Genomic DNA, 13162 nt, shown 5'->3' with positions numbered 1-13162 from the left:
CCACAGGTGTAAAAAGACCATGCAACCTCTCATTGGCCTACATGGTAGTGCAATGGCCTCACAGGCGAAAAAGTCCTCTTGCCCAAATTTCCTATTTCAACCCTAATAGAATGGGCTTCAATTACTGTTGTTGGTTTGAAATACTAATAATAAGTACAACTCAACTTGACAAAGGACAGTATAAGCTCTCGCATTTCTTCTCTCTTTTTTTTCCCCTTTTTTTCTCCATTTTGGCATTCTTTCTTGAAACAGAAATTTTATTGGAGTGGAATAGGATAAAGGGACAACAGTCCCCAGGAGTAAATGACCAACAGGCCTACAAAACCAAACCTTACAAATGCATTAAATTTCCATATCTAGTAATATATGAGCCCCGTTGATAGGGACATTAGAAGTGCAGTGTACAAAAAAGGACAGAGCCACCCTTGAACCACGGACTTGGGAGTTGAGAGGTTTGATCCCATCCAAAAATTGAAATCAATTTATTAGTTCTCTGGAGAAAAGAGAACACGCGAATTGATGATCTATAGACCATCATCTAATAAAACCACCTGCCACTTATCACGCGCGATCAACTGGTTCTTAGGCTACTATGGAAATGACCTTAATGTAGGGTGGCCCTGTATTGAACTGTAGCATTGATGGCCAGCATCATATCTGTATGGCACATCTGGATCTCATTCACTAATGCCCTATTTAGAAACAAATGGAGGACCCCTTCAACAATTTTTCATAAAAGTACAAAATTTGCCCCAGAATGTACTCAACCTACACCCAAGGTTTTAAAAAACAAGAATCAGTGATGGAATTGATCTTTGTCTATTTTGATTCTGATTATCCAACAATCATAGAATCGGTCAATTGATCTGAAACCCGACGATTCAAAGTAATCTTGACAGAAATATTTAGATTTAGTACAACAAAAATCATGATTGATCTTGATCGAAAACAGATTGATTCACTGATTTTTATAAACCATAGTTGTTACAACTAAGAACACTTCTATGCTTGGGCATATCAAGTGCAAGGTGGGACTAGGGTTTCCCTTTCCAAACCTATATTGTGACTATTGTCAGTGTTCAATGTCTAATATTCCGTTGCAACTTAACCCAAGAATATTGGTGCAAACCCCCTCCCGGCAGAATGAGGATCAAATTTTTTATTTGAGGGTAGTTCTATACTTTTTGACATTAAGATTTTTCATTATATATTTTTAATGAGATTCATTTTCTCTATAAACAATTCTGAAAAGTGTGAGAACCAGTGTTATAACACTATTCCCCGGTGATAGTGAAGTGAAATTTCATCTTAACAATGATAGACAATCTTATCAAACCTCGTAAACCTGTGCACAATGTTTTTGTTTTTCTATTATCTTCAGCATCTTTTTTGAGATTGTATTTCTACAACCTATATTGAAAGTCAATTTGCTAGGTCAAATGACAAGTAGGTAAAGTTTTTGGAAGGTTTCCAAAACTAAGTAGATTTTATTATCTCATCTCAATCACATGGACAAACCTACTTCAACTACAAAAGGAATTTGATGTGGGTTAATATGGCTTTAATTATTTAACATTATGCCATTTTATGAAGTTGAGTTCTCCTAAACTTAGGCTACTACTTAGGAATCATGCATGCCAAGGCTCGCCCTCTCCACCAATCTGAACCAAATCACTCAAACCCTTACATCGAGTTGTGTATTCATAACCTCCCATGTGAAGCAAGGGTAAAACTGCACACATGCCTCCCAAATCTTACAGTGGCAAGAGCCTTCTCCGGCAATATACCAGTCCCACTACCGGAAACATTAAACCTCAATGCATATGAGAAGGATAGGAATTTATTTATTTTGGCAAGAGAAGACAGGAAATAAGACCTTTTAGTGAGAAAAAGGAGGGGAGGTGGGGAGTGGGGGTTGGGGAATGTACTGAGAAACTCTGCAGCAACCTTATGGGAGTCAAAAGAGAATACTGCCACCACAAAGCGGCGACATGTCGGAAATATCTACAGATCCGAATGTGAAAATCTCTTTAAAGCCCTCAACTCCTCCCCACCAAAAAACCCACAAAGATCCCTAAGCTCTAGAAGACAATAATCTCCCAGCGCCCACACCTACCCCATATTCGCTCACATTTACTTCCACATAGTTTCTACATATAATAGACTTAATTTCCATATCAACCCCACACCCAAAAACAAAAAAAAAATAATAAAACCATTTATTGAGGATCCAATTAAACATAGTTAAGAGCATTCAAGAACATCACTGAGCTTAGAAGCTCCCACATCTGGGACAGATTCAAGCCCCAAGAGCTAAAATATAGCTCACGGGGTTAAGAGGGAGAAAGGAGGAAAGAGAAGGAAGGTGATGATGTATTGATGTGGGGTTTTATTTGAATGGCTAGGGTTTCACCATCCAGGTGACTCAACAGACCCTATAGATTTTAGGGTCCTCATTTCCAATCCAACCTGAGCCCCCCAACTAGATTAAAGATCTTTTCTGCCCCTCAACCATTTCCCCAAAAAATAACACAGCTGTACTCAATCCCCCCAAAAACAAAACAAAACAAAACAAAATACATACTATATACCCAAAATGTCCATCTCTCTCTAGTCTCCACCTCACTTTATTTTCATACCCACCCACTCAAAAGACTGAAAATGACTAGTGCAAACTAGGTTAAGAAGATGAAACCAAATTTACTGTAATTTGAACTGATCCCAACTACAAGAATCCCATTGAATCTCCCCACAAAAGGCAAATTAACCCTACTGAAGCAATTCAAAACACATAATCAGATTAAATAAAAATTTAAAATAAAAAGGACTGAAAATAAAGGTCGAAAGGACAGGACAAAGCATAAGGCAGGCCCCCCACCCACCATCCCCCTTCTTCTCCACTGCCCTCTCAACCCTATTCTGTAATCTCTACTGTGACTTTTCTCAACCAGGATAGAAAAAGGGGGAAACTAAGAAATTAAATTAGGGGCCTAGAAACAGAAGTGGGAAAAGACAAGAACAATAATTTCTCTACAAAATTGGGAGATTTCTGCTTCTTTTTCTCCACCTCTTTCCAAAGAGACCATCTGAGTATCAACATAGATATTGAAATTGAAATTAAAATATACCAAATAATAACCTATCCCCAGAAGACCAGGAACGAAAACTCCCCTTTCCTCCCTCAGTTCCTCTTTACCACATTTTCAAAAATCTATTAATTACTATTACCGTACCAATTCAATACAGAGGCGACCTGTGAGGGATGCTCTTTCGCCTATTCAAACTCATTGTGATTTCCGACACTCGAGAACATGTCGCCCGATACGGCGTCGTCCGGGGACCTGAGATGCTGCTCCGTTTCTTCTTCACAAACTCTGTAGTAGCAGTGCATGCAAGGGTCTTGCAACCCACTCCACCACCACTTGCGCTCGACCCTGAAGATGTGAGAAGAGAAACTGGCGATTCAAGTACCGAGTCAGGCGTCATTTGGCCGTCGTCGAGGTCGCAGCTCTCCCCCTTCGTTCCTTCTGGTAAAGGAAGATATTCGCACTCGTAGAGGTATTTCGATATCCCACCTTCAGTCCTCACCAGTTGACGAACCTGTAACCACTAAGAACAGTGTTAAAGAAAAAAGCAAGAGACCCAGAAGAATATGGGAGAAACCCAGATGCAGAAATGGCCAGAACATTAAGGTTTATACCTTGCAGGCAAGAGAGCAGAAGAGATATGGATCTTGCAGGCTCCTATCACAGATAGTGCAGACGTTACCGGACCCTCTGAAAGGCCTAGATTGAGGCCTTTGATTCAAAAACACCACTTTTGCGCTGTTTGTGGTGTAAGACTATTCACAAACAAGAAAACTACGTCAGTCACTTTGATTAAGTGAACAAAACTACGTCTTCCTTCTGAAAAGAAAATTAATAAACTTACTTGAACATAGTCACAGTTAATTAATTTCTCGATATCATCCACCCGTATAACATCGTGATAAACGTACCTTCGTACCTGAAGTGAACAATGATGAACAGTCAATAAAAAGACAAGGAGGGGAAAGGTGGAAAGTTGAAGTTGTAGCTAGAAAACCTGCAAGAGTCGGTGGGAGCGGTGAGGAGATAAGCAGTGAGGACAGATGCTTGTGCAACAGTCCAAGCAAAAGATGTTCTTTTCGTTCTTCTTCGCAGACTCATGAATCAAACAAGGGTTAAAAAACTTCTCTCCAAGAAGAGTTTCAAGCCAGTGAGGAAGAGAAGATATACCCACCTGGTTAAAAGCCCAAAACAAAAAATGAAATTCAAGTTAATTTCAAGTAAAACCCAGCTTCAATAACCCAGGGAAGAGAAGAAGGGAAGAAGAGAAGTGATAAAAACCCACCATTTTCTTGCTTTTCAAATGTTTTTATCTCCGAAGCTCTTGTAAAGAGGAGAAGTTAAACAGTTTATAATGGTACATAGAGACTCCTCATCCCCTCATCAGAGAGTCTTGCAGAGGAAGAGAATGAGTGTGGGAGAGAAAAAAACAAAAGTTGAATTGGAAAGAGGTGAGGGGGGGGAGAAAGAGTATAAAAAGGGCAACGGCGCCTGCAACTGCTACTACTGTGTCTTCTGTTACTGTTACCAAGGAAGCAACAGGAGTGGTGACTGGTGAGGTTAGGCTCATTTAAAGAGGGCCCGTAGTAGTAATCTAGCGTGGAGTCCAAATATCAAAACCAGCAACAATTTTGAAAAGTTTTCCTTTTCCAGTTTCTCCCTCTTCTTTATATTTGATTATTTTGTTTGACGTCCCAAGAAGAACGGTAGAACCCTAATTACAGAGATTTCAATATCAAATCAAAAGGGGTTACCCATATCAAAGTATCAAATCTCAATTAAGGTTTGCCTCTCTCTCTCTCTCTCTCTCTCTCTCTCTCTCTCTCTCTGTCTCTCTGCAAAATGACAAGACGAGACGGGGACTTTTCTCAATTACGGTGAGGAGATCAGGAGAAACGGTAAAAAATATATCATTCTTGAAAAAGTGACCGCTCACTCCTTCTTCTGCAATGACAGTAGTGGGATGACTCTTTCTACTATATGCCCAATTCATCCCCAGATTTTACTTGAGAAAGAGCCAATAGAGGTCTGTATCCACACGGGTAGAGGGGTTTCAAATCCAAAGCGACAAGTGTACCCATTGATTAATTAAATAAATGAAGGAAACAACTGTTCTGATTACTAGGGTTTTCTTAAGCGGGCAAATGAATACTCTTAAGCTTATGTGGATAGTCGATTTTTTGCCACGTGGAAAGTTAGATGGCAAGATAAAAACATAATAAATCCGTACGGCTGTATCCTTTATTAATATATTAATTTCGATCCAATGTTTCTTTGCCAAGTGTGAAAGCCAAAGTTCATAATTTCGCTCTCGAAACTAACAGTGCTTCTTTTTTTTTTAGCATAATGTTTTTTGGTTCTTACATATTTTTTGGGATAATATTTTTTGTTTGGGAACGTTGGGCCTGCGCCACATGTATAGATTGAGAAATGACCATCTCGTCCCTCATGAAAGGTGAAATGTTTATCTTTTTGATGTTTCTAAGTGTATTTTTCTTGGCTCATGCATTGGCATAAAACTTCTTTATGATGAGGAAGTGAGTGGCAAGCACCCTAGTCGTTGGATCTTCAATGCCACTCACCGCTCATTGTAGAGGATTTGAATTCTCTTACACTAATGTAGCTCTTATATTCTTATATAGAAAATATTCTCCTTCAAATTTTTATGAGAAAAAAGAATTGTGTATTGATGCAAAGTTTATGCTAGCACTCCCATGAGTTTATCACTCTACCTCCTTCTTCCTTATTTGAAAAGACATAGTTGCCCTTTGCTTTGTAAAGGAGATAAATTGACACATAGAGTGCTGTTGCAGGCTACGCTTGCAAATAGAGAATCACTTTTTTCCTTTTTTTTTTTTTACTGAATAAAGAAAAATAAAACTATGAAAAAGTATTTGCTACCAAGCTGTTCAAACCTATGTCAAAGGAGGGTACATTAGTTTCCTCTCTCTTGCCACTGGTGCACTCTTTTATGCTGCTTGTGGTTCTAAAAATACAAAAACATCCTCTGTAGTGAATGTGGTGATATAATGAGCATCGGATAGTTGAGAGGACCTCAGGACACGTGCCCCAAGGCTCTCAGCCATTCGATGCTCAGCACACTGCAGAGAATAATCACTCTCAAAATATTATAATAGAATGATCATTATTGCTGAAGATAACAACCTAGGCTGATCCCAGATCTTAACCTTTTCAATCCCAATATACATGAATGATTTAAAGGCAAAATCAATAAAATTTAATTAAAAAAAAAAAAAAGATAGATCTATCTGATACAATTTGATACGACCTGCTCCATATCAACATAATATTGGCCTTAATCGATCCGAGTTATTTTCTATCAAAAAACGACTCTTGAGAGCCACATAGGGCATCGGCTTGACTTTGTATTAATTTGAGCCAGTTTGTATACAATCCTTCAATTCCCACACTTCTTGAAATTGGGACCTACATCCCAGTTTGGCCCTGGTTTATGGGGTTGAAATCGTCTGCAATTTCGATCTCGTACAATTCCGTGCAATACCACCTTCAGACGGTGACACGTGTATTGATACCAATACAATGGTCCAGATCTGGTACAACTAATAAAACATTAAATCAGTGAAGAAGCATTTAAATCAGATCTGGACCATTACATTGGTATCAATACACGTGTCACCTCCTAAAGGTGGTATTGCATGGAATTGTACGAGATCGAAATTACAGACGATTTTTTTCCTGGTTTATGCTGCCCTGCTCCTGCCCTAGATTTTTTTTTTTTTTTTTTTTTTTTTTTTTTCTGGTAGAATCCTACCCCTAGATTTAGAGGTTAGTAAATTGACTGTCTTGTCTCTTTCAAAAGACAAAAATAGGATCATCACGTGGCTCACATAGAATGAAATCACCTACATCAACTGAATGGGAACATGAGATGATCATCACACGGTTCATATATAGGCATAGAGGGACATCGATCACACAGTTCGCGCAAAGGAGATTCATGTGTCAGAGAAGAGAAAGAATGAAAGTATGAAACCAGCACTGTGGCCATTCTGTGGCTTTTGTAGATATTTATATGAACGAAAAAATTGATATAAGAGAGATGGTACTTGAGACATATCCACTAAATGTAGCACTATCCTATCAGCCAAATTATATGTGTTGTCTCTAAACCTCCATGGTGAAATGGTTCGCCAATTAAATTTAGAAGAAAAAAAAAATCCAAATTTAATGAATCAAAAGACATTTTCCTTAAGAGGTTTTCCTGAGACCATAGTAAATGGGCATTAGTTCACTATATCCCATTGATACCATTCAATAGGGAGATATAGGGAAAGAGAGGGGGTCAAATAAGGATCCTCTCTTCCTTCATCGAACGATGAAAGAAAACTTTGTCATCTCCTTAATGTCTTTATAAGAAATAAAATATTAAATTTCAAAAGCTCGGTGAAAGAAAATTTTGTCCTTTCATTAATTTCTCTATAAAAAATAAAATATTAGGTTTCAAAATTTTATACTTTTATTATGTTATTTTGAGTGAAAAAGAAATGTGCTTGGTCTAACGGTAAAGTATGAATGTTATGACCTAGTGGTCAAGCGTTTAAACAACCACTCGTCATTCTCAGGGTAAGACTACATGGTTCTGATCCCCTTGGATCTCAGACATACAAAAGCCTCATGCACCAAATACACCTTATATCTTTCGATTAAAAAAAAAAAAGAAAAAAAGAAAAAGATAGGGAATTAATTCAGCCAGAAGAAGGTAGAAAGGTACTTAATTATGATTCATCAGTCACATTATCACTTAAATGCTACTGAGTCAATTCACAAGCTGAGCTGCTGAGGCATATATGTGCCGACCTCCAATTTAATTATTGAAGTACTCTAGAACCATATACCCATGCTCTACTCAAAACACCAGCCTAATTAATATTCGCAAACATGCCTATCCAAGTGGACTGAATTTTTATAATTATTTTTTAATGGTTCCAAGTTAATTTTATCTTTTAATGAACAAAAGAAGAGCAAATATATTGATATGACAGTTACCAAATTATAATTATTGATGATGTGTACAAAATTTGGCCTTGACAATTAAATTATCAGACATCTTTATCTATTCACTTAAATTTGCTATTTAAATTGTTGTGTCCCATAATCCCACCACGACAGTATTAAGACCCATGTAAATTGAGGCCTACAAACTTGAAAAAACTAAACCATAAATCTGCTTGAGATATGATCTGATAAACCTAACCACCACCTTCATCAAACAATAGCCCTTAAGTCCCAGGGGACCCCAATCCATGATTAGGGTCGGCCCAATCATTAATCCCTCTTAAGATCTACTCAATGTCCAACAACCATGCACACAAAGAAATGATGTGGCAAAATTTATAGTGTTTTTGGGTTTCAAATGTTTTCTTTTCTTTCTTTTTTTTTGCCTCAAATCAGCTTTCCGAATTGTCCCAATTAGTATTGGGACGGATTGATTTCAAATTTTGACGGGTAGATTCAAGTATGATTCTTATTTTGATTCCAAATTGACACCCTAATATATATCAGACCAAATCTACTATTCATAGTATAGTCATCCGGTCCTGTGCCGGCCATGTGTGAAAAGATTCATTCTTCCCCTAAAGCGAAGAAAAACTAAAGCCATTAGATTCTAGCAAGTCCATGGGAAAGAAACTAAGAGAGTTATGACAAGCAGGAGATCGAGTCTTTAACACAATTGGATGGTTTCAAAAGAACTCAATTTGTGAATTACATTGCATCTATGATTGCACTAGACATGAAGTGGGACTGATATCTACGAATCAATCTTGGTTGTTATCAGCGGTTACAGCTACCATGGAAATAGAATCCTAACGGCAAGGGTGAAAAATTCCACCTTAGGAGGGTATTTTCCAATGTACCCCTGAGATTCTACTTCCTTGCAGAAAGTTAGGTAGCAACAAATTTTATTTCCATATCCACAACTACAATTTGTACTCTCAAATCCAATTACGAATATTATTTTTTTTAACCAATTATGAATAATTGGATGGGGCAGAAAAAATTTCTAAGAAATACGTAGAGAAGACCCTTTTGATTCACTGTTTAGTCTGTTTCCCTGTTGATCACTATGATAACTTTAATCGACAATGATACTCCTTGAATATGACATAATGATGAATTATTTTTAGTTAATTTTGAAAATATTTTTGTATTCTTTTCTTAAATAACTTTTAAGAGCTGAACATGGACAATAATAGAAAGGTATACAAGGTAAATACAAGGACAACAATTTAATAGATAATGGCATGGACAAATACACGGCCTAAACCTTGTCACATTAAGTATCAATCATCTTGTTTTTTGGGTAAACAAGGTATCAATCATCTTAAAAGCTAAGCTTTATTTCAGTCCTAGTTGATCCTAAATCAGCATTTCAAGTATATTGATTGTTCCCCAATAACCGAATACCTTTATCTGTAAATAGTGTATATTTGATTTCATCCATAAATCCATTTTCTTCCCTAAGAGCTTTTCATGCTAAAGTAGAAACATTACTTTTACATTATAAGTATATTGATTGTTCCCCAATAACCGAATACCTTTGTCTGTAAATACTGTATATTTGATTCCATCCAAAAATCCATTTTCTTTCCTCTAAGCTTTTCATGTTATAGTAGAAACTTTACTATTTATTTAAAAAAAAAAAATTACAAATGTTTGAAACTTGATGTGTGGGCTTCTCAAATGTAGATTATGGTTTTAGTTTGTGATATAAAGAGTATGAGTTATTGATACATAAAAGCTGGTATTGGTTGAATCAGGCAAAAAAATGTTTATTTTTAATTTTTTTGGACGATCCAGTCTACCCCACACTAACACCTAAAACTATGATTGAAATACTTTAGTTTAAAGAAAAAAAAATCCAATTTTATCAAAATATCCTCATATAAATATATGATCGAACAATCTCACACTTCCGTATTCGTATTTGAAAGATACCAATGAAAACAATACAGTTCAACCATCATGTTTTAAATTTTAAATGAATTTGATCATATTTGTTCATTCAACATTTTAAATCATAGCAAATCACTAAACTTCAATAAATCATCAGTTATAATCATTGAAATCGTTCATTTAACTTTCATCATATTAAATATATAAAAAAAATCATCATATGATTGAAATATTGATTGCTTAATCAGATGTTCTTAATGTTATAATCATAGATCAATATAGTTATCAGAATTTAAAATACTAAATGAGGGGGTAAGGCTAAAAATATTTAAAATATGAGGTTGCATGGGTCGAGCTTGAAGGGGTATACATGTATGACATTTCTGTTATTTTTATTACAACAAAGATATGTAGAAGTACAAACTTAGCATCGGAGTTTGAAACCCATGCCCCAGCCCATTAAACAATTGGATAACGGCCCATTTATTTAATCCGATATTTGCCTACTTCCATAAACACTTTGACAATTATTTAAATGTATATATATATATTTTTTTTGGGGGCGGGGGGTGGGGGAGATATTTGAATGGAAACCATGGTGGAACTTTTCACATATATTTTTAAAAAGTATTTTCTAGCTTATAAGTACATCTATTTTGCTTTGGCTTTTAAACAATCCCGGTAAATATTTTCCATTGAAATTAATGAATCCTAATTGTGAAATCTATGATAAGAAACTGATTGGCAGTGCTATGGATTTGAGAGAAAGCTTTGTTTTCAAGTTTTGGTTGTAAAGACTATGGCCTTTGACATCTCTATTTCATTGAGCCTCTCTTGAGATAGTACCTAGATCGTTACGTATTTCTTACGGGTTGGAACTTATCCTATAAGGAATTTCGCTACTTTAGGACTGTTATAGTTATGGCCACCATTCACCAGGGCTTCGGTCGTTGGCTCCTTTGTCACTAGGTCACCAACTTTCTTGACCTTTAGGCACAAGGTAGGCCTCTGCCCCTATACATGGTCTTAAGACTTTGCGGAGACGTGTTTTTGGTAAACATTCGTCTGGGCCTGGTCACTACGATCCCCTTTGTGAGAAAGCACCCCTTCTCCCAAAATTACAGGACTATTTCTTTGAGTTCGTTAGAGTATTGTCTCGTATCCCTAGGTATTCTCTACCTACCCAGTGGTAAGCATATTAAAGCCAATGTTTACTTTGGTTTTTTGCTGCTTGGGCTTAAATGGGCTTTTGGAGGCAGGAAAAGTGTTTCAGATCCCATTCAATTGAGCTTCTAGAAAATATTATATGATAAAGGTTCATTGCTTGTATTTTAATGGCCAACATCTTGGGCGGCCTTCCTTGGAATGGCTTTAATTCTTTCATTCTCTTCCTCCACTTTTACACAGCAGTGGTCAGGTTTATCAATGGGTTGGCCTAGCGGAGTCAAAAATGAGGCTGAGCTGGTTGAACTCATCCTTATTTATTAGGCTTGGGATATATGATTTAATAGACTTTGTATATAACTAATGGAGCCAAATCAAGATTAGTTGGATATCCTCTATCTAATTAATTTTAGAGGGGAAGGATTTGGTTTTTCATAGAAAAAAGGATTGTAGTTCGTACAACCTAAGAATAATATTCAATTTCAATAGAATGCCATTCTACAATGAGCGTTATTTTACCTTCCGCTCCAAAGGAGGTATTCCTTCATCGTTTTTCCTTATCGGTCCTTTGTTAGACCCTCTTGTTGGTCTCAATGTGGCCGCTTAGTGGGTCTTGTTAGGCCTATTGGCCCTTGAAGCATCGGAAAAAAAGACAGCTAGTTCGAATATGGTAATTTGGGGCATTTTAAAACAACTAAGGAGAAGAAAGATGTAAAACTCTGAAAGTAGAGGAGTAATAGAGAACAAAAAAAAATTTATGAGAGAGTTTTAGTGTATTAAGCTTAAGTGTAGGGGAGTGAGTAATTACCCCTCTTTTATCTCGTTACTTCCCTTGTTATTGTATTCTACTCTGCTCGTTTCACCTGCAATCATGGTTCTAAGTATTAGTATTAATATCGGCCGAGATCAATATCAATGCCTGATGAATTTGGATTAATTATCAATATCGTTTCAAGTGTAAAACCATAAAGAAACTGTCTGATAGATTAAGCCTAAATCAGTGCCTGCAACTAGCATTAGAAGAAAGGTCCGCAACTGAACAGCCACGTTTTCGATTTGCATCTTTGGTGTCTCCCTGAATGTTCAAACAAGTATTATTGCTCATTTTCATGCTCACGATAGTGGTAATTTTTCTGAAATATCAATATCTACCCCAAGTTTAAGCTTTTCTTTTGGAGAATGGTGAATGCTGGATTACCAACAAAAGAAGTGTCATTAAAATGGGTGGATATTGACCCCTTGTGTGGTCTTTGTCACACCCAACAAGAATCATTATACCATTTATTGTTTGAATGTGAGTTTTCGAGAAGAGTGTGGGCGTATGGCCCTTTGGTTTTTAAACCTAATCGACTCCTAGTTGCTTTTGTCAATAAGTTAGTTATGTTTTACTTTAACTCTGGAATTATTCCCAAACAATATTTGACATGATTTTTTTCTATAGTTATGTTCACATGTTATTTTCTCTGGAATCACAAAAATAAGAATCTTTTCTAGGCACAAATATCAGATTTTTTAACCATTCTCAAACAAGTTGAGTTTTGCATTGCAAATGGAATTACCCACAAAAAATCTGAAGCCTAGGTGATATCCAACTCAGATCAATATTACACTCTAACACCAATGACACACAATACAATCACTCTTATTATTACAAGTGTCATAGATAAAATAAAAAATACGTTTGCATAGGCGATATCATTTATTTTCAAATGATAGTGCATCTTATGTGAGGCAAACTATGTCTTGACAGGAAAAAGGTGGTGAGGTGGAGGCTTTAGACTTGCTGAAAGGGATGACAAGCGCAAGGACCATGAAGTGGAATGTGGACGTTGTTCGGATTGACGCGGAATATCATAGGAAGTTTTTTGACAAGGAATATGATAAGTTGTTAACCATATGGCCAAGAACTCTAATATTATTATCCTTAGATATGGATAACCACCCCATCCCTCCCAAATTGTGTATTAAAGCTAAGA

At 36.5% G+C, this 13162-nt stretch overlaps 1 protein-coding gene across 1 annotated transcript; it reads right to left on the bottom strand.

Moving 5' to 3' along the window:
* Positions 1 to 3025: 3025 nt before the first annotated feature.
* LOC122081266 (protein RGF1 INDUCIBLE TRANSCRIPTION FACTOR 1) lies at positions 3026 to 4720 on the bottom strand. Its single transcript, XM_042648302.1, has 5 exons — positions 4372 to 4720; positions 4084 to 4260; positions 3931 to 4005; positions 3701 to 3841; positions 3026 to 3600 (listed from the first exon to the last, which is right to left on the bottom strand). Exons 1-5 carry the CDS (start codon positions 4372 to 4374, stop codon positions 3238 to 3240), a joined length of 759 nt encoding a protein of 252 aa, XP_042504236.1. The 5' UTR covers positions 4375 to 4720; the 3' UTR covers positions 3026 to 3237.
* Positions 4721 to 13162: the final 8442 nt, after the last annotated feature.

The sequence above is a fragment of the Macadamia integrifolia genome, chromosome 6 (genome assembly GCF_013358625.1).
Source record: "Macadamia integrifolia cultivar HAES 741 chromosome 6, SCU_Mint_v3, whole genome shotgun sequence".
In the NCBI taxonomy this organism is placed as follows: Eukaryota; Viridiplantae; Streptophyta; class Magnoliopsida; order Proteales; family Proteaceae; genus Macadamia; species Macadamia integrifolia.
The sequence above is the reverse complement of the archived record's forward strand: the minus strand, read 5'-3'. Positions and strand labels throughout refer to the sequence as shown.

What these genes read in the sequence shown, in the direction of transcription:
- LOC122081266 (XM_042648302.1), bottom strand. An exon ending in GCTCCCACCGACTCTTGCAG is followed by an intron (nt 4,006 to 4,083) that starts GTTTTCTAGCTA and finishes TGTTCACTTCAG; the next exon opens with GTACGAAGGTACGTTTATCA. An exon ending in TTAACTGTGACTATGTTCAA is followed by an intron (nt 3,842 to 3,930) that starts GTAAGTTTATTA and finishes GTTTGTGAATAG; the next exon opens with TCTTACACCACAAACAGCGC.